This window comes from Haliotis cracherodii, unplaced genomic scaffold, assembly GCF_022045235.1.
Source record: "Haliotis cracherodii isolate W230 unplaced genomic scaffold, xgHalCrac1.p SCAF_1, whole genome shotgun sequence".
NCBI lineage: Eukaryota > Metazoa > Mollusca > Gastropoda > Lepetellida > Haliotidae > Haliotis > Haliotis cracherodii.
Window position 1 is genome coordinate 4367669 of NW_027266264.1, and position 21060 is coordinate 4388728.

Genomic DNA, 21060 nt, shown 5'->3' on the forward strand with positions numbered 1-21060 from the left:
ACTCAGCAATATTCCAGTTACATGACCAAGGTCTGTAAATAATTGAATCTGGACCAGACAATCCAGTGATTGACGTCATGTTTGTTTGTTGTTTAACGCCGCACTCACCAATCTTCCAGCTATATGATGGCGGTCTGTAAATAATCAAGTCTGAACCAGACGATCCAGTGACTGACGTGGCGTTGACGCAAGTGAGAACGGGCGATAATACTATCTTGACAACGACGTTACACGTGGGGGTCCGCTCCTTGGGCAATCCTACGCACTGTCAATGAGACGGTTGATCTCAGTGGGGTGAACCCGTAGATCTGTCCCCTACCGAAAATTCTTAAAAAAAACATAATTATGTTGCATTCTGTTGGGGAATGGGGAATAAAATGTCTGCTACAGGTATTACGTTTCATAATGTGTTTTTAGAACCACACGGCCCCCCACACACACCCCACACACCCCTGAGATCAACGCCTCGCTCAGTAATATTAACTTTGTCTACCTAAATATTCGCAGTGCTGCCAATACAAACTAGATAACTGCAGCTGGACTATTGTTATCATTGACAGCAGCGCAGAGTCATGTGCGGGTCAGCTGCCTGAGACACAAGTTAGACAATGGCCGATTGCCGAACATCATTACCACAGGGGGTAACAGCGCCTAACCGGAAGTTGGTAATTAGCATTTACCATTTTCTCACTCGACAGACAAAATGTGATTTCAACCGAGAACATGGAGTATTATTTACGCAAGTTTTTAACAGTTTTAATTAATACTTTATTGCAGTCAGTTGTAACACAGGTATTAATTGGCTGAACAATGGGGGGTATAGTATAGTCTGTTCCATCTCCTGACCATTGCCGACACCAGACATAGTTTGCTTGAAATATAATAAAACAATTCTATTTTTATTTATAAATTTAGTTATTTTATGTACAAATTTAAAATAGTTTTCGGATTAATAAAACAAATGACACTCATAGGACACTCAGTTACATATATTGAAAGTCAGGAACTCCATGGGAGGCAGCATTCAAACAGTCCAGTGTCCCCATCTAGAAACTCTTTTTTTCAAGTCATCAAGTCTGTTGTCAAGGTGACGGTATTTCTTCTTTCTCGGCTTCGTCATGCTGGTTTCTTGGAGTGGAAGATTCTTTAATCTACCTCTATACTCTCAGGAACTTGCAGACATTCGGGTGAGGGTGACCTATGTTGGTATTCAGGCGGCGGTGCCATCATTCCACGTGGATGGTCGTTCTTGGGCCGGTGGTGTTGAAATGATGGAATGATGCTTTGGGGGGGGGGGGGTGGGGTGGGGGGCGGCGAGAGGACCGTCCACACATTGTTCAGTGACGTAGTCGGTAAACTTGACATCTTGATGGACATTTGTTGGTCCATCTTCCAGGGCTTTGACACAGGCATCTTCAAAACGTACAGTTGGTACTTGTGGCAATGTGGCAACAGGACGGATAAAGCGGTGAACGTCTTCGTCTTCTTTGTAGAAGGTCTGAATGCCTGACAGTTAAGTCATGCGCCAAAGACACTGGGTAGGGTGAAAAAACAATTCACTTCTATAGTTGGAAAGGTTGCACTGATAATATTCCAAGTCGCATGTTCCTAGTCCATAAAAACGAAACAGGGTCGTAGATCTGCTGGCAGTTGGTGTCAAACGGATTGAAACATTTTGGTGTATGTTGCTTCCTACCTAACGGGTAGAAGTACATATACAAGCGGGGACATCTCTCCCTCGACAAAGGCATGGGTCGTATAGAGTGGGTGGAAAAGAGCAGGCCAGGATTGGAATGTTCCATCGCAGTACCAGGTGTCTACTTGTCTAGCGTCGTGCTGCCTCTGTTCAATCTTGGCTCAACCTGCAAAACACTGAGCTTAATAATTAGTGACAAGACATATTGGATTTAGATTTCGATTTTCATGAATTTATATTATTCTTTCTTTCAGGTACAGCTTTACTGACAATAATAAAACTTAAGTAAACCCATGAGCACAGGCATGGTGCTGACAAAGATAGAAATATCTTTGGGGGCTAACCCGGATTTGAATCTATTGTACATTGAAATAGGTTTCTGGCATACTAGTATATGCACAAACAACAACACAGCTTGATTGGTAATCAAAACTTTTATAGGCGATAGATCTTCACTCAAAATTCAACTGTCATATGCACACACAACAACACAACTTGATTGGTAATCAAAACTCTAAAAGGTGACAGATGTTCACTCTAAATTCAACTATCAGATGATAACCTCAGCTTCAAAGCTTTTGAGCTAACTAGGGTTCACCTGTCAGGAACAGACTATAACCCCCCATCCCTTATCCCCTAAATCCTCCTGAATATCAGTTTCGTGCTAACTGGGAAAACCCTCAGTTATATTACGGCGGTCTGTATATAATCGAGTATGGACCAGACATTCCAGTGATTGACACCATGATCATCGACCTACGCAAATACAGGATACGAAGACATGCATCAACCAGGTCAGCGAGCCTGACTATCCGACCTCTCTTGCGACAAGCATGGATTGCTTCAGACCAATTCAAAGCCGTATCTTCACGCTTCAAGCATATCGATGGTCAAATAGCCACTGATTTGCCAACCTGAACTAGAAATAATAAGGACCAGTAAAACCTGCTCATCTGTTTCATACTCAATGTCATTAAAATCAGATCTTAGTTCTCGCAGTCGCTAAACAAAGATCTGAGGACATCCCATTACGGGTCACGTCAGAACGACCTTTCGCGGATTTTGACCGACCAATGAAATGACGGACAGGAAATCGACATTATCCAATCAGAATGCAGCTTCCTCGAGCTTTACGACACAAGTTTCAAACTGGCGACTACGCTTCGAAACATATTTTGACGTATTCTCGATTAAAAAATTTAAAACTGATAAAAAGAACATTCTGGAATGGCTTATAGATGGTCTAGATTGTATGGATATAATCATAAAACCCGTAACTGTCGTTCAGAAAACCCTCTATTAAATTTTTCGAGGTTGCATGAAGAGAAAACACATACCGTCCGTCACTTTCATGATCTGGTAAGCGACCCTCTGATTGGTTGGATAATAGGTTGTTCTGAGGTGACCCGTAATGGGATGTCCTCAGATCTTTGTTTAGCGGTAGCGAAAACTAAGATCTAATTTTAATGAGATTGTTTCATACTTAGATCTAGGCATAGAGATTCAAAATGACCAAAAACTTTACACAAGACATCATGGCAAGAGAGATTATTTCAACTTTCCCTTTAATTTGAGCAAGTTTCGAGCAGCTTGATAACGGTGTATAAGATATAAACGCCGAAACGTCGCTATATGCAGTCAGCCAGAAGTTTTTATCCATAAAGTTGTACGTTTTCTTAAATATTCGAGCAGCTCCAGTCTTGTGGTGTCCACGGTCAAGGGTCTTACAACGCATGCTCAAACGTTGTTACATCATTCAAGGCCTCAGCAAAGCTTTCAAATATTTTTATGTCAGAGGACATTTCCACATTTGTCGCACGACAACAATGATTTTGCATTTGCCTTTGATTTGCCTTTGCATGTGTTTGTGACTGTTCCGGTAGGGTAGGCTCACCTTTTTGCGGACACCTGATATCATCTCTATATTTGACAGTGATTCATAAACAAATGATTACGAGTTACTCAGATTCGTACAAAGGACACTGCTTTTCGAAATACTTTTTTAATAATGGAAATTACTTTTGTCTTTTTTATTCAACAGTAGAGCGAATGTGCGTTGAAGATTAAGCCAAATGCCAAAGTGTTGCCCGAAATCGCCAGCATACAAAGTCAGCGATCTGACCCACACAGAGGCTCCCGCAAAAATTGAGAGTAGACAACTGGTAGTCAAGATCACGTACGATGTGTACCCCTATGACAAGGGTAAATTGGCACGGCTCCCATGGCCGAAATACACAATGCCATTTTGAAAGTGGTCAAATGTAACAAATGTTTTACGTTTTTAGATCGCTGACTGTGTGCTTGCGATTAGGTGCCTCACCCTGGCAGAGTGGGTTCGAATCCCGGCCGGGACTGACACCCCACTCAGACTCCGAGTCGACCAGTAATTTCATTAATTTAGATCTTGTATACTTCGATATAATACGCCTCTACTGATTGCATATCGATTGTCACCATGTGACGTGGATAGTTGCCAAAGTTTATAGTTAATGGTTCGTTTGGTCCAAACTCAAATATTCAAAGGCAGCCATGATATAGCTGGTACAGTGTTGAATAAAACGTGGAACAACATTCACTCACTCACTCTTTTCGAAAAATATGAGATTCTTTCAAGTATATGTCTTATTATTAATAATGCTTCCCTCACAAAAATGAAAACAAAACTTCACCCTTTGTGTTAAAAAACATATATTTGCGCCCCATGTCATGTAATTTACGTGGAGTCCATTTATCGGTGGCCCCTACCCTGATGTTGCTGGAATGATGGGCTCCACTATAATATTAGTCCTACGCTGTATGCCTTACCTATACAGTATACGTCTTTATAACTAATACATATTTATCAATGATTGACCATTTATCAGGGCAATATTATGTTTACTGGACTCAAGGAACTGTTAATTGACTGAGGCCAATGTCATGTGACACTTCCTCAACCAATGAAAATACAGATATAATTTGTAAATGTAATAATGTAAAGGTATACAACTGTTGGGATATTCGGCTTACACATTCAACAATGCACTCCTAAATCTGGCGATTTCTGTGCATGGCGCGAAACTTGTCTTCGTCGTGACACGCCCCCTCGGGGAATTTCCTCAGCCTCGTTTTGGCTTGTGACGTACACGAAACAAGGAAACACCTTGCGAGGAGCGCTCACTGCTCACGACAGCTGATCTCGATAGCCCACCATAATATCAACATGTCAGTGCTACAGCGACTGTGGGGATCGCATCCTAAAGAAAAAGAAAAACTTGACGAAAAGCAGGTGAAGTAAATGTTGCTGTTCTTTTAAATATCGTATATTTTAACCCGGAAATCGATGACTGATTAGTGCCTGAGATATGCATAAATGATAAACATATCGCGACCCTCCCCCTGTTTCCAAATTTGTGGTACCTCTCACGTGTCCATTGTTGTCATGGCTCCCGCTGTGATGCCATGGTTTACCGTTACTGACAGCTCACAAGTCTCATCAGTGTCATGAGTAATTGTTATTACTGTAATAAGATACAATTTGGGAAGTATATTAATACAAGAACTCTTCATTGGTCAGTAAATTATATACCCCCTATATGGAAGTAGAGAATTCTATATTGGGGGTATATATTTTTATTTACTAACCAGTAACGAGTTTATGTGATTAATACCTTCTGATTTCTTCTCCCCCAAAACATGTCAACTAGATCATGACAATAATGTTAACATTACACTGTTTCTAGATTATATGTTGAGCCTTTGAATATTTACCTACATGTTATCATTCGCCATGAGTGTTGATATATATATATGGGCAAACATCCGGTCAAAAAATACAAAGATAAAATATAGGACAAACGTTTGCAGTAATAGTCAGATGTTACGAATAAAGAATTAATGTCACAAATAAAGGTTATTGTTTATGTGCAAATAATGAGTAAAAACTACAAAACGATACCCATGTTCAACTCACAAACAAAAGACATCATACGTAAAGAAAGAATAATGTGTACTAAAGTACGTGACCCGTGAAGATCCAGGGTAGAATAGGTCTTCAGCAACCCATGCTTGCCGTAAAAGGCGACTATGCTTGTCATTAGAGTCGGCTAACAGGATCGGGTGGTCAGACTTGCTGACTATGTTGATGCATGTCATCGTATCCCAATTGCGTGGATTGATGTCAATCACTAGATTGTCTGGTCAAGACTCGATTATTTACAGACCGCCATCATATAGCTGGAATATTGCTGAGTGCGGCGTTAAACAACCACCAACCAAACCAAACTAAAGAACGTGAATGCACTAAGGGGACAACATTGACAATGAAGAACCTCAGATGGCGCTGCATTTGTAAAACAAAGTTTAATTAATCGGCTTGTTCCGTCGTGTATATGATAAATGCATGCCCAAGTTCTCTGTGTATTGCAGCATTCCCTGTGGTCAGTTACTCTTAGTGTTGTTTAAATATTTGGTTTCTGAAACTGTTCATGCATATTAATTTATATACAATCAACTGAAGCTTGATAATGTAATGGTGATTATTTTGCCTTTTTCACGCAGATACTCAGGTTAACTGTCAGTTCACATGGTTCAGTTATCCTATTGACATCATCCTATGTGTTTCAGTCTGTGGAGGTGGAGGAGATTACAGATGATCAGCCACACAACCCGTACTCCGAGATCCTTGTTTTACACCAACACACGGACATCGTCCGCACACTGCTCAAGATAGATCACAAAAGGTATATTGTAATCTTGTGTGATTGCATTATAGATCTTTATGTCGGGACACAAGTAATACCTTAATGACAACCTCTTAGTCTGCATATTTTGTTTATTGTATGTTTCATTGTGGATTCGGGGGCAGGGGTGGCCCAGTCGTCTAAGGCGCCGCGATTCACTGTGCAGAGTTGCGTCCCTTGGGCATGCCGGAAACTATGATTGTGTGTTCGAATCCCGGTTCGCCCCGATTATGTTTCTAGGTTTGTCAGCACTATACCCGTGCTCGTGGGTTTCACCAAAGTGGTAAACGTCTGAGACCTGCATTCGGGCTTTCCTCCCACATAAAGCTGACACGCCGCGATATAACTGGAATAGTGTTAAAAGCGGCGTTAAATCCAACTCACTCACTCACTCATTGTGGTTTCTCCCAATATGGATTCTCCCAATATGGTCCCCAAAGTAGATTCCCAGGTCCACAGCACCCCATGCTATCATGTAGGTAGTTATCATGTTTAACTTGTCTGCTTGGCTCGAAGTCACCTATTCCATGTGCACATCTGGGTTAGAATTGGTCTTCAGCAACCCATGCTTGTTGAAAAAATGGCAACTATTTGGATGAGGCTGTCAGGTTCACTGGCTTGGTTGATGTATGTCATCATACCCAAGGTGCCTAGATTGGTGCTCATTATGTGAGTCACTGGATTGTCTAGTCCAGATTCAATTATTTACAGACCGCCTTCATATACCTGGAATAATGCAGAGTATTGCGCTAGACAACAAAACAAACTTTTTCACAAGCTCCCATGACCATGAAAACACCATTCATTCTTTCCCCTGTTGTGGATTTTCACACTTTTATTAAGCAAGTGATGAAGTCACGAGAATGAATGCACAAGTTGTCATCCATATGGTTTTTTTTGTTTCATGTCCCACAGCCTAAGACGAGTGTAGGGATGAGTGCCCCCCTTATGTCAGTAAATACGAAGCCAGTCAACTGTATTTAAAACAACTTCTGGGTTATTGCATAAGTATTAAGTTGCATTTTAATGTACATTCTTACTCCGTTCTTAAGCTGGAAGGATTCCTCCACTACCTGGACGTATTCTCCCAGATGTCAGTCAGCCTGTGTCTCTCCTTCCCACCTGTCAGTGTATTGTTGTTTCCATGGTTACAGGTGTGCATCTGCAGGAGATGATGGGAAGGTGATCATATGGGACATCCAGGTGAGCTTCCTGTGGACAGTCAGATAATACCGAAATCTGGAAATAATGTATCTCAAAATTAATACGACTGCTGACCCCTTGGCCAAAATGTGACTCAATTTTAATGCGAGTTCCCCCCAATCCTCAGTGGAATGATATGTATCTTTACCTTAATCCAGTCAAACAGCAAATAGCATCGCTTATTAGCACTGAGAAGAGCACTTCCATAAAATCAATAAACAGTGTTTTCCTAAATACACACAGAGTTTATATGTTTCTTTTGTGGACTGGCATTAAGGATGTTCAAAGGCAGTACAATACTGTAAATCTGGAAATTAATGTGTCTCCAAATAAATGTGACTGCTGACCCCCCACCAAAAATTTGACTCAATATCAATGCGACTCCCCCTCCCCAATCCCAAGTGGAATGATATATATCTTCACCTTAATCCAACAATACCTTAAAAAAATCAAACAGGAAATAGCATCACTTATTAGCGCTGAGTAGAGTTCTTCTGTAAAACAATAAACAGTGTTTTCCTAAACACAACACACAGTTTATATGTTTATTCTGTTGACAGGAAGTTCAACGATAAACAATTAATTGAAAATTGATGTAATGAAACAGTTCACTGATTTGTACTGGGTGAGGCGTGAACAAACTTGAAGTCACATGACAAGACATGTAGATCTGAGGAGGGTGGTGAAGCCTACTGGTGCGCGCTGGGTCGTGTCGGCCTTTGATGCAGTGTTGCATGTGTGGCGTCTGTCTGGACTGCTGGAGTGGTCAGTGATGCCTTGTTTGACACAAATGGGTTGAACTCATGACCCCAGCAGTGATAACTCTCCAGATGCCTATTGTGTATTTCCTATTCTTTGAATGACATTGTTATATGCTTGTTACAACCGCTGCACATTAAACTGTGTTTGTGTTTATATTCAAGTTGGTATTTCTGCTCTTAAAAGTGTGCAGTGAGGCAGTCTTATTGTTGATAGTCATTTTGGAGACATAAATGTGAAGTTTAATTCAAGAGAACAAAGATGTACAGTATTCCAGTATACATGTATATGCTGCCTCAAATGTTAACTTTACTTTGATCGTTGAAAACCCCCGCAGGAATCCAGAGACATGGCAGATTCTTGTGAACCTGACTAACTGACCTCTGTCAATATCATCATGGTCAGGTCAAAACAGGGATTGAGATAATTCTTAACATGAATAATTCACAACGAAATAAAGCAAATGTTCAGTAGTTCTAATAGACAAACATCTAATCCCTCAGATGAAGATATTTTACAGACAAAAACAGTTGTTAGATTATCTTAATTCAATATCTTAAATATTCTTAATATAATACAGAGAAAATCAGCCCACTCCATACATTTCCTGAAACTGCAGTAATCTAAACTCGCCAACTATTATAGACTTGCATGGGCTTTATTGGATATATTTATTTAAGGGTCTGTAAGACAGACTATTCCAATTGTTTTTCATAAAGTCAACCCAGCATGTATCTGTCTTGTCTAAAATGTAATTTGGGATCTGCACTGTGAAAAATCTGATTATTTTGGGATTTGGGCTGTCATGAAAAGTCCATATTTTGTATTATGTTGCATTCCTGATCAGCTGATAGCCAGTATCTAACTGTTGATTTATGGAAGGACTGAGTGTTATCCTGATAGGACTAGTTACTTCTACAGTGATAAACTCGCTGGTCTGAGAGATGTTCCCAGGAGTGTTATGCAGCGGCCATGTTTGCTTCAGATCGGGAAGAAGCTACAAGTCCTGAGTGGCCACTCCCATCGTATCACCTGTATGTTGCTGTTGATGCCTCGAAGAGACTTCACAGATGATTGGCTGCTTCTGACTGGGTCGTCCGATAAACAGATCAGGGTCAGACAATCACTCCTTGTTTTGCAGGTTTCTGACTCCAGTCCACATGGTCGAGACAAGACTTTCTTTCAAATTGCAGTTGCTGTTTAAAAAATGAAAAGTTAAAATCTGTATAGCGCTATTTATTTTTGGTATAATGCAAATTAACATGTTCACCACAGAAACTGTTTTCCATACAACTGGTTAAGCTGCAAGATTGTGTTGCGATAGACTAAACAACAAAACAAGCTGATAACTTGTCTACACAAAGCAGCATATTCAGATAACTATTTGAAGACAATAAATCATTTTTTTCTGTCCTCCTTACCAGGAGTTTTCCAAGGAATTCTGTAAACCAAAAATAGTTTATCTTAGCAAGCATGTTGTCCATTTCAATAGGTCGAACAATTTCATATTTTCATTGTTTTTGCATCCTCACTCATTCATGGTAAGGCATACACTATGTTCCTGCAAATACTTCATATTGTATTGACTTGTTAAATATTCATGTTCTAAATGCATAACCTGCCAACCTGTGAATATCCTGGGTAGAATAGGTCTTCAGCAACCCATGCTTGCCGTTAAAGGCGACTATGCTTGTCGTAAGAGGCGATAACGAGATTGGGTAGTCATGCCCGCTAATTTGGTTGATGTATGTCATTGTATCCCAATTGCATGGATTGATGATCATGATGTCAATCACTGGATTGTCAGGTCCAGACTCAACTATTTACAGACCGCCGTCATATAGCTGGAATATTGCTGAGTACGGTGTTAAACAAAAATTAAACAAACTTAACGCGTCGAGTAGCAGGTCAATGCTTCAGGCTCAAAGTTCAGTGTAATTCAGTGTAATTAAGTAGTTAGCAACACAAAGTACAAAAAATTTCAAACGTTTTGGTCAATCAAATTTGTGTGTCTGAGAAAGGTTGTTTTTTTCTCCTGTAGAAAGAAACGACCTTTATGACTTGTTCCTTCAGGTGTGGGACATTGACACTGCAGCCTGTCGACATGTCATCACCGAACATAACAGCTCAATCAAGGTGAGACACAGCCAGCGCTAAATGCCAGGGGTAAAAGTCAGGGCTGAAGGTCAGGGCTGAAGGTCAGGGCTGAATGCTGTCGATACAGGTCATGGGTAAGGCCAGGGGGTAAAGGTAGGGCTGAATGCTATCGATACAGGGTTGGGATAAGGGCTGGGGGTAAAGGTCAGGGCTGAATGCTATTGATAAAGGTCAGGGGTAAAGGTCAGGGCTGAATGCTATCGATACAGGTCTGGGATAAAGGCTGGGGGTAAAGGTCAGGGCTGAATGCTATTGATAAAGGTCAGGGGTAAAGGTCAGGGCTGAATGCTATTGATAAAGGTCAGGGGTAAAGGTCAGGGCTGAATGCTATCGATACAGGTCTGGGATAAAGGCTGGGGGTAAAGGTCAGGGCTGAATGCTATTGATAAAGGTCAGGGGTAAAGGTCAGGGCTGAATGCTATTGATAAATGTCAGGGGTAAAGGTCAGGGCTGAATGCTATTGATAAAGGTCAGGGGTAAAGGTCAGGGCTGAATGCTATTGATAAAGGTCAGGGGTAAAGGTCAGGGCTGAATGCTATTGATAAAGGTCAGGGGTAAAGGTCAGGGCTGAATGCTATCGATACAGGTCTGGGGTAAAGGCTGGGGGTAAAGGGCATTGTAACATGCCAGGAATATAGGCTGGGGTATAGGTCAGGGATAAAGGTCAGGGGCAAAGGCTGGGAGTAAAGGCCAGTGGCAAAGGTCAGGGGCAAAGGTCAGTGTAAAGGTCAGGGGTAAAGATCAGAGTAAAGGTCGGGGGTAAAGGCCAGTGTAAAGGTCAGGGGCAAAGGCCAGGCTGGGCATTGACGGAAGTAATATTTTCATGCAGTAAAGGCAGGAGTAAAGGCTGTCTTAATGTTGTATTCAGTGTCTGGTGATGATGGGGGATGGTGAGATGTTCTGTGGGGGAGGAGAGCACTTGTCTGTGTGGAGGCATGATGGCAAACTCCTGCACATGGCACGTCGCAAGGATCAAGAAGGTGAGTTCGATTCATGTGATTGTTTATTTATGTGCATTGTCTGCCCCCCAAAAGTATACTTTTTCAACATTCTTTCAGTATAAACTTATATTATGCAAGAACACATATATTTCGTAAAGGCTATGGAATTAAGTTTCCTACAACCTCTACAACGCCTCTCTGACTCCTGAAAAACAGTGTTGCATTCAACCCTATTCTGTCCATGCTACCCTTCACAGGAATTCTTTGGGTGGCGAGGTAGCCCAATTGTTAATGTGTTTGCTAGGGTTTAATTCCCCATTTGCATTCAATGTGGGAAATCCATCCTTGACACCTCCTAGATTTGCTGGAATATTGACAAAAGGGCAATAAAACAATAGTATATTAATCTTCAAGCCTGCAGGCATTGAATATTGATTTCAGTGTTTATGATATTTGATGTGATTGTTGTTTTAAAGGATGAGGTAAGAAAATTGACTTTCCTTGCTATTTAGATTAGAAAACAATGAGTAAATCCCAAGACAAACGTGATGATGACATATTGTTTTGATAACCCATCAGAAATGATAACATTGATTATTTCACTGTTTCACATTTTTGATTGTCTTTTTAAGTAATGCTGGTATGTATTCAGATATCTCGCTGATGATTGTGGTGAAGACAGATCATATTGTCACAGCTGCCGACAAGCAACTTGGTGAGGACAGGGTGTGTTATGGCATGAAACACTCACAACACATCTCCCTGAGGTCCAGGTTAGAACTGGTCTTCAGCAGCCCATGCTTGTCATGAAAGGCGATCGGGTGGTCAGGCTCACTGACTTGATGAATGTTGTTGTATCCCATTTGCGTAAAGATGCTCATGATGTCAATCAATGGAATGTCTGGTTCCAATTCGACTTTTTTGTTTTGTGCTCTGTGTTGTTGTCATGTGTTGAAGTGCAGACTAACTATGTGACTGTGCTGTCTGACTGTGTCTGAGTGTGTTGTAGTGCTGTCTGACTGTGTCTGACTGTTATGTTGTGCTGTCTGACTGTGATGTTGTGCTGTCTGACTGTTTCTGACTGTGTTGTATTGGTGTCTGGCTGTGTTGTAGTGGTGTGTGACTGTGTTGTGGTGCTGTCTGTGTTGTAGTGGTGTGTGACTGTGTTGTAGTGGTGTCTAACTGTGTTGTAGTGGTGTGTGACTGTGTTGTAGTGATGTGTGACTGTGTTGTAGTGGTGTGTGACTGTGTTGTAGTGGTGTGTGACTGTGTTGTAGTGGTGTCTGACTGTGTTGTAGTGGTGTGTGACTGTGTTGTAGTGGTGTGTGACTGTGTTGTAGTGGTGTCTAACTGTGTTGTAGTGATGTGTGACTGTGTTGTAGTGGTGTGTGACTGTGTTGTAGTGGTGGCTAACTGTGTTGTAGTGGTGTCTGACTGTGTTGTAGTGATGTGTGACTGTGTTGTAGTGGTGTGTGACTGTGTTGTAGTGGTGTGTGACTGTGTTGTAGTGGTGTGTGACTGTGTTGTAGTGGTGTCTAACTGTGTTGTAGTGGTGTCTAACTGTGTTGTAGTGGTGTCTAACTGTGTTGTAGTGGTGTGTGACTGTGTTGTAGTGGTGTGTGACTGTGTTGTAGTGGTGTCTAACTGTGTTGTAGTGGTGTCTGACTGTGTTGTAGTGGTGTGTGACTGTGTTGTAGTGGTGTCTAACTGTGTTGTAGTGGTGTCTGACTGTGTTGTAGTGGTGTGTCGCTGTGTTTTAGTGGTGTGTGACTGTGTTGTAGTGGTGTGTGACTGTGTTGTAGTGGTGTCTAACTGTGTTGTAGTGGTGTCTAACTGTGTTGTAGTGGTGTGCGACTGTGTTGTAGTGGTGTGTGACTGTGTTGTAGTGGTGTCTGACTGTTTCTGACTGTGTTGTAGTGATGTGTGACTGTGTTGTAGTGGTGTGTGACTGTGTTGTAGTGGTGTGTGACTGTGTTGTAGTTGTGTGTGACTGTGTTGTAGTGGTGTCTGACTGTGTTGTAGTGGTGTGTGACTGTGTTGTAGTGGTGTGTGACTGTGTTGTAGTGATGTGTGACTGTGTTGTAGTGATGTGTGACTGTGTTGTAGTGGTGTCTAACTGTGTTGTAGTGGTGTCTGACTGTGTTGTAGTGGTGTGTGACTGTGTTGTGGTGCTGTCTGACTGTGTTGTGGTGCTGTCTGACTGTGTTGTAGTGCTGTCTGACCGTGTTGTGGTGCTGGCTGACTGTGTTCTGGTGCTGTCTGACTATGTTGTGGTGCTGGCTGACTGTGTCTGACTGTGTTGTGGTGCTGGCTGACTGTGTTGTGGTGCTGGCTGACTGTGTTGTGGTGCTGTCTGACTGTGTTGTGGTGCTGGCTGACTGTATTGTAGTGCTGTCTGACTGTGTTGTAGTGGTGTCTGACTGTGTTGTAGTGCTGGCTGACTGTGTTGTAGTGCTGTCTGACTGTGTTGTGGTGCTGGCTGACTGTATTGTAGTGCTGTCTGACTGTGTTGTTGTGCTGGCTGACTGTGTTGTGGTGCTGGCTGACTGTGTTGTAGTGGTGTGTGACTGTGTTGTGGTGCTGTCTGACTGTGTTGTGGTGCTGTCTGACTGTGTTGTAGTGCTGTCTGACCGTGTTGTAGTGCTGTCTGACTTTTGTAGTGCTGTCTGACTGTGTTGTGGTGCTGGCTGACTGTGTCTGACTGTGTTCTGGTGCTGTCTGACTATGTTGTGGTGCTGGCTGACTGTGTCTGACTGTGTTGTGGTGCTGGCTGACTGTGTTGTGGTGCTGGCTGACTGTGTTGTAGTGGTGTCTGACTGTGTTGTAGTGGTGTCTGACTGTGTTGTAGTGCTGGCTGACTGTGTTGTAGTGCTGTCTGACTATGTTGTGGTGCTGGCTGACTGTGTCTGACTGTGTTGTGGTGCTGTCTGACTGTGTTGTGGTGCTGGCTGACTGTATTGTAGTGCTGTCTGACTGTGTTGTAGTGGTGTCTGACTGTGTTGTAGTGCTGGCTGACTGTGTTGTAGTGCTGTCTGACTGTGTTGTAGTGGTGTCTGACTGTGTTGTAGTGGTGTGTGACTGTGTTGTAGTGCTGTCTGACTGTGTTGTGGTGCTGGCTGACTGTGTTGTGGTGCTGTCTGACTGTGTTGTAGTGGTGTGTGACTGTGTTGTAGTGATGAGTGACTGTGTTGTAGTAGTGTGTGACTGTGTTGTAGTAGTGTCTAACTGTGTTGTAGTGGTGTGTGACTGTGTTGTAGTGGTGTGTGACTGTGTTGTAGTGGTGTGTGACTGTGTTGTAGTGGTGTCTAACTGTGTTGTAGTGATGTGTGACTGTGTTGTAGTGGTGTGTGACTGTGTTGTAGTGGTGTGTGACTGTGTTGTAGTGGTGTGTGACTGTGTTGTAGTGGTGTGTGACTGTGTTGTAGTGGTGTGTGACTGTGTTGTAGTGATGTGTGACTGTGTTGTAGTGGTGTGTGACTGTGTTGTAGTGGTGTGTGACTGTGTTGTAGTGGTGTGTGACTGTGTTGTAGTGGTGTCTGACTGTGTTGTAGTGGTGTGTGACTGTGTTGTAGTGGTGTGTGACTGTGTTGTAGTGGTGTCTAACTGTGTTGTAGTGGTGTGTGACTGTGTTGTAGTGATGTGTGACTGTGTTGTAGTGGTGTGTGACTGTGTTGTAGTGGTGTCTGACTGTGTTGTAGTGGTGTGTGACTGTGTTGTAGTTGTGATGTGTGACTGTGTTGTAGTGGTGTGTGACTGTGTTGTAGTGGTGTGTGACTGTGTTGTAGTGGTGTGTGACTGTGTTGTAGTGGTGTCTGACTGTGTTGTAGTGGTGTGTGACTGTGTTGTAGTGGTGTGTGACTGTGTTGTAGTGGTGTCTAACTGTGTTGTAGTGGTGTGTGACTGTGTTGTAGTGATGTGTGACTGTGTTGTAGTGGTGTGTGACTGTGTTGTAGTGGTGTCTGACTGTGTTGTAGTGGTGTGTGACTGTGTTGTAGTTGTGATGTGTGACTGTGTTGTAGTGGTGTGTGACTGTGTTGTAGTGGTGTCTGACTGTGTTGTAGTGCTGTCTGACTGTTTCTGACTGTGTTGTAGTGGTGTGTGACTGTGTTGTAGTGGTGTGTGACTGTGTTGTAGTGGTGTGTGACTGTGTTGTAGTGGTGTGTGACTGTGTTGTAGTGGTGTCTGACTGTGTTGTAGTGGTGTGTGACTGTGTTGTAGTGGTGTGTGACTGTGTTGTAGTGGTGTCTGACTGTGTTGTAGTGGTGTGTGACTGTGTTGTAGTGGTGTGTGACTGTGTTGTAGTGCTGTCTGACTGTGTTGTAGTGGTGTGTGACTGTGTTGTAGTGCTGTCTGACTGTGTTGTAGTTGTCTACTCTGTGGTGAATCCGATGACTGGCGGGGAGCCGGATGACAAGGAGATCTCGCTGGTGAAGAAGCTGCCCTCACACCGGGAGGCCATCCACAGCCTCATCAGCATCTCGGGTACGTCATCTTGCTGCAGATTCAGCCTCGCTGTGTCTTGTGTCATTGCGGTACTATTTAGATAGCCAATAGTTATAAGCACAATTTGCCATAATAGTTTTTTGTCATACGTATACAGAGACATCATGATAGTTACAGGCTACTTTTTAAATACTTACCTCCCTGACCCAGTGTTGTAGCATGGGAAGTGCTATTTACATGCAGACATTGGTAACTACCAGCAATTTCATCAGTGGATTTTCAGAAGCAAAAACTATATATTTTCTTGAGTGATTTTATGCAACTATCCTTTTGTTAATATCCGCTTGGACAGTTGATGTGATTGACGTCTTAGTGTCTGGATTACAGAGTCCTGTTTTGCAAGCGGATCTATCGATGGGACAATTATTTTGTGGACGTCACAGAACTTTCTGCCTGCCAAGACCTTCAACACTGTGTCGGAGTATGTGGGGGACAAACACTTGTATCCATACAGTATCCAGAGCATGTTCTGTGTTCAAGAGGTCAGAGCTCCGTCTTACACATTCCACATACACTGACACCTTAGTGACACAAAATCACGATGTGGCCTGATGGGTTTGGGGTGGAGGTGGTTGGTTGGGGGAAACTAAAGGATTGATGAGTATATTGACATGTACTGTATCACAAAAATTGCTCTGTGACAACATGGTGACTGCTGTGAAGGTTTCAGTCGATTGCAAGATTTGCAAAGCATGTGTACCGTCAATTAGGCTTCAACAGATATTTTCTGAATCTTTTCATTTTTTAATCAAGGTGCTCTGACGAACATTGCGAGGAAAAACCCATTTTAGTACAATATAGATCTTGATTATCGATTAGATCATCTTGACTGGGTGCCACCATTTTGTTTGAAGCAAATGCAAGTAATATGAGAGATGGAATCTGATTGATCAAAAGGAGGGACATAGAAGGGACATAACTCTTAGCAGCTGGTGGTGCTTGAGTGTCAAATTTCCACCTTGTTCGGCAAGGTGGAAACTGGACGTTTACAGTCAGTAAACTCCCTTGACTAGGGAAGATGCTCTCAGAACTTTGATCCAAGACTTGTTTATGTCAAACACAAATATAAGATTGACTGTCTGACTGTGTCCATCCTTTTCCCTTATTGACCTTGCAGAGATACCTGTTTGCTGCGATGGGCTCTGGGTTCTGTATGTTTGATGTGAGTGTTGGCAAGGAGAGAGTCGCTGTCAGGAAGCTAGCGGCACACTACTCCAAGATTCTCCATATTGGCTTGGCTTGTGATGGGTAAGCTGGGTAAACTCTAAGTGCCTGGACTAAGACTCGACCATACAATTATTATCCGATATGTTTATAGGGGATTTGCCAATGCAAATCACATAATTCAATAGACATTCGGTATGAAGCATAACAAGTCTCCATTGATGAGTACTGGTACAAAAACATAGGTTATTCCAGACAGTACATCGTCAAGAATTTGAGGTTTCCAGATTCACTTATGATGGCTATGGAGTTAGGTCCCTGTAAATAATCGAGTCTGGACCAGACAAACCAGTGATTGACATCATGAGCATCGATCCATGCAATTGGGATACGATGACAAGCATCAACCAAGTCAGTGAGGTTGACCACCCAATCCCATTAGTCGCCTCTTACGACAAGAAAAGTTGCCTGTACAGCTAGCATGGGTTGAATTTTTAAGGACTTTTTTGTATTTTTAAAATGAAAATAAAAACTAAATGTGTGGCGGACTTAATGATGGTGCGGGCGGTGCCTGAGAACCAAGACTTTTTTTTTTTAGCCCTTTACAATATGTAGATGATTCCACCAGTACTTGTCCAGAGGGGCAGTCTTGCGGTTAACGACTTCACTTGAACAGGTCTCATTTCAGGAGTACAATGTGTGAAGCCCTGTCTTGGTATCACCTGCCGTAATGAAACTGGAATATTGCATTCAGTGACATAAAACCACTCATTTGCTTGTCTGTCCAGGACCCATCCACTGAGTGATCTTAGCACTGTGACTATCGTATGCCTATGTTAAAGTTTGGGAGTTATGATCGTCATGGCACTAAGATTGCACCATGGAACATGGGGTTTAATAACAAACTCGTCCATACTGAGAGAATTTCACTGTAATTGCTTACATCTTTTGTATTATTCATTTATGTTTTTAGAGCATTTTTGGTGACCTCTTCGGAGGATGGGTCAATTCGTCTGTGGGGCCGAGCGCCGGCTTGTGGGGACTATGATGGTGATTATCTGAGTCTGTTGTTGCCCATGGAAAGGTTCACTGGTCTCAGGTAATACTTTCTTTATGATAACCACTGTTATTGTCATTGCCATCATCATGTTTTTAAGGCACTGGTGACTCTTGCAGGGGTCATAAGCAATTTCGGCAGTTTCATCCCTCAGTGGGTTTGAATTAAGAAATAAAGTTCTTCATTGTTCTTTGCGATTTATCACGTAGCTATCTTATATTCCCTAATTCATGGTATTAAATGCTTCCGAAAATATGAAACTTGTTGAAAGATATCACAATTATGCCAGTCGATTTTTAATATTTTCCTCCTCTGTGGGGCAGAGGAGTACCGGTTAAAGTATTGTAACACTTCATACTGAAAGCCCTTTGCTGCACTTAGTTATATTACACGCTTGCAACTGCCTCCGTGGTCTAGTGGTATAGCATCCACCCGGACAGAGGCAGGTCCGGGGTTCGATTCCCAGCCGCGTTATCCCAAAAGACGTTAATTGATGGTACTTGTTGTTACCCTGTCTGGTGCTTGGCATTAAGGTGATAAAACAAGGACTGTTCGGCTCGGAGTCAGTATACTGCATCTGAGTGGGGTATTCATGTTAAACTTCGGCATGGTATCTCAGTGGGCTAGCACCATAAAATCTGAGTCAGTCCTGACTAGTACAAGCAGCCACACACACATGCATGCACCATGCTGTGTAAGTGCATTAATCTTGAACACGACGTTAAACCCCATTTCACCTCACCTTACTTTCTTGCAGTGGAGAGCAACTAAAGCAAGTCAACTTTGCTGAACACACGCTGGACGTGTCATTACTTGGAGAATGTGTGGCCCACTCAGGGTCTGTGCAGGTAACCATGGTAACATCAACTCTTTAACCAGACTCCCTGTTACATGAGCTACGCAACAAATATTTAATCAAAAGTTTATAAAATATTCTTAAGTCAAAGTAAGAGGAATTAAATACATCAGTCTAAATAGAAATGAAGAAAACAATTTAATTAAGTTTACCACTGTATCATTTGCTTAGTGTTTCTGATTGCAGACATTTATGGACTTTGACCATGAGGGCTTGGTGTCCTGTGGCACTGATGGCCTGGTCATTGTGTGGAAGGTGAGGGTTATCAGGGTTTAGTGTATATACTGGACAAGTTGACAGATGAGACTCACCTACCCCTCTCTAACATGTACAATACGAATATAGAACCATGTTTACAATCTATTACCGAGGTCGATGGGGTAGCCTCATGGTTAAAGCAATTAGCGTGGTCAATTAAGAGGTTTCTAACCACATTGACATGCCTCTTATTAAAAAAGTGAGTTCAATTTTAACGTCAGACAGGCAATATTTCAGGTGTTTTTCTGGTAAACAATCTTTGAGACAATTCCATCACGGCATATGAATGTTCACACATCCCCTAATTTTGTTTCTGTTTCAAAATCTATAAAAACTGACATGTCGGAGGAGTTGAAATTTTGACTTGACCTGTTTTTTCTATTTCAGAATGCGGAGCTCCAGAAAGTAAGAAGGAACCAGAAAGTGCGGGAGATTCTCCTGTCAGTAGACGGCATCGTGTGAGCTGTTGCTGGGAGAGACGGGAACGTGCAATTGTCAACAAGTCTCAAGGTTGCCTCCACAAACTGAAGGAGACCATGCCGTTGTGCACAGGGATCTTAGCGCTAAGGTGATTGTAACTCCCATACTTGAACATCGGCTTACGACAGTCGTAGCACTAAGGTTGTTTTGTACAGCGGAACCCAGGACTGTTATATGAAGAATTTGCAAAAATGGTTTGTCATTCTGTATGAAGCATTTCTGCAGATATCTGATGTGCCCTGCTGTAAGGGAGCATTTCGGCTGGAAAACCTCGACTCCGTGATCTCATCGTAGATCCATTGGTCATGTTTTCACAGTGTGATAATGCTGATAATGTTGTTGGACTGAGTACTCAGATGTTTAAGTGAAGCACTGATGTCTTATACATTCCAAAATATTCCACTTGGCGGACAGTACTGGAAAGAATGTGTTCCATGAAGAATAAATATACTTGCAATTATTTGTATTGTGTTGTATTTTGGTCTTACCATCCTTCCGAGGCAAGGGAGTTAACTGACAAATAGAGTCCAGTTTCCACCCTTGCCGAACTAGACTGGAATTTCTTGGCTCGATACTAGCACCACTAGTGTCCCTTCTATGCCCCTCCTATTGGCCAATCAGATTCATCCTCTGATCACTTGTATCACTTGCATTTGCCTCAAGCAAAATGGCAGTGCCCAGTCAAGACGATCTGATGAATAATCAAGATCTATATTGTGACAAAACAGGTCTTACATCGCAAAGTGCATTAAATCAGCTCCATTAAATATATGGAAACATTTGGAAAATATCTGCTGTTGCCGAGTTGTTGGTGATCCTTTGCAAATCTTGCAATCGACAGAAATCTGCATGACAGTTTACAAAACGGATTTCAATTTTGTTATGCGATTTTATTGGACTATGCATAGACTCCTTAGTCCAGCCAAAATGCCATAAAACCAGCCTAGTTCGGCTAGGGTGGAAACTGGTCTTTAAAAGTCAGTTAACTCCCTTGCCTCGGGAAGCTGGAGTCTCACTGGAACCAATGGTATGTCACGGTTCTGAAACTGACTGGCATAAGAACCCAGTAGGTCCAAGGCATTTCTAGGCATTTCTCACATACTTGTTGATATGGCTGCTTCACCAGTAACCATGGTGATGAGTAGATTCAATATTTTTCTTCAATGCTGAAATAACATACTCTTGTGGAGTGGGACCATCAAGGTGTCAAAGCCAACAGACCCCAATACATGTTCTGGTTTGTTAGAGCAGACCAAAAAATGTGA

The 21060-nt window shown here is 42.4% G+C and overlaps 1 protein-coding gene across 1 annotated transcript; it reads left to right on the plus strand.

The window, feature by feature from the left end:
• Positions 1-4837: 4837 nt before the first annotated feature.
• Positions 4838-20122, plus strand: LOC139458984 (WD repeat-containing protein 41-like). Its single transcript, XM_071240426.1, has 14 exons — positions 4838-4964; positions 6302-6417; positions 7572-7620; positions 9365-9493; positions 10453-10515; positions 11405-11516; positions 12130-12192; positions 15843-15959; positions 16308-16462; positions 17098-17228; positions 18118-18243; positions 18959-19049; positions 19244-19312; positions 19703-20122. The coding sequence occupies exons 1-14, from the start codon at positions 4899-4901 to the stop codon at positions 19775-19777; spliced, it is 1362 nt and encodes a 453-aa protein (XP_071096527.1). The 5' UTR covers positions 4838-4898; the 3' UTR covers positions 19778-20122.
• The last annotated feature ends 938 nt before the right edge of the window (positions 20123-21060 follow it).

Coding starts and splice junctions, on each gene's coding strand:
- LOC139458984 (XM_071240426.1), top strand. CDS start 4,899: ATGTCAGTGCTACAGCGACTGTGGGGATCGCATCCTAAAGAAAAAGAA. Junction 4,965..6,301: donor AAAAACTTGACGAAAAGCAG/GTGAAGTAAATG, acceptor TATGTGTTTCAG/TCTGTGGAGGTGGAGGAGAT. Junction 9,494..10,452: donor CGTCCGATAAACAGATCAGG/GTCAGACAATCA, acceptor TTGTTCCTTCAG/GTGTGGGACATTGACACTGC.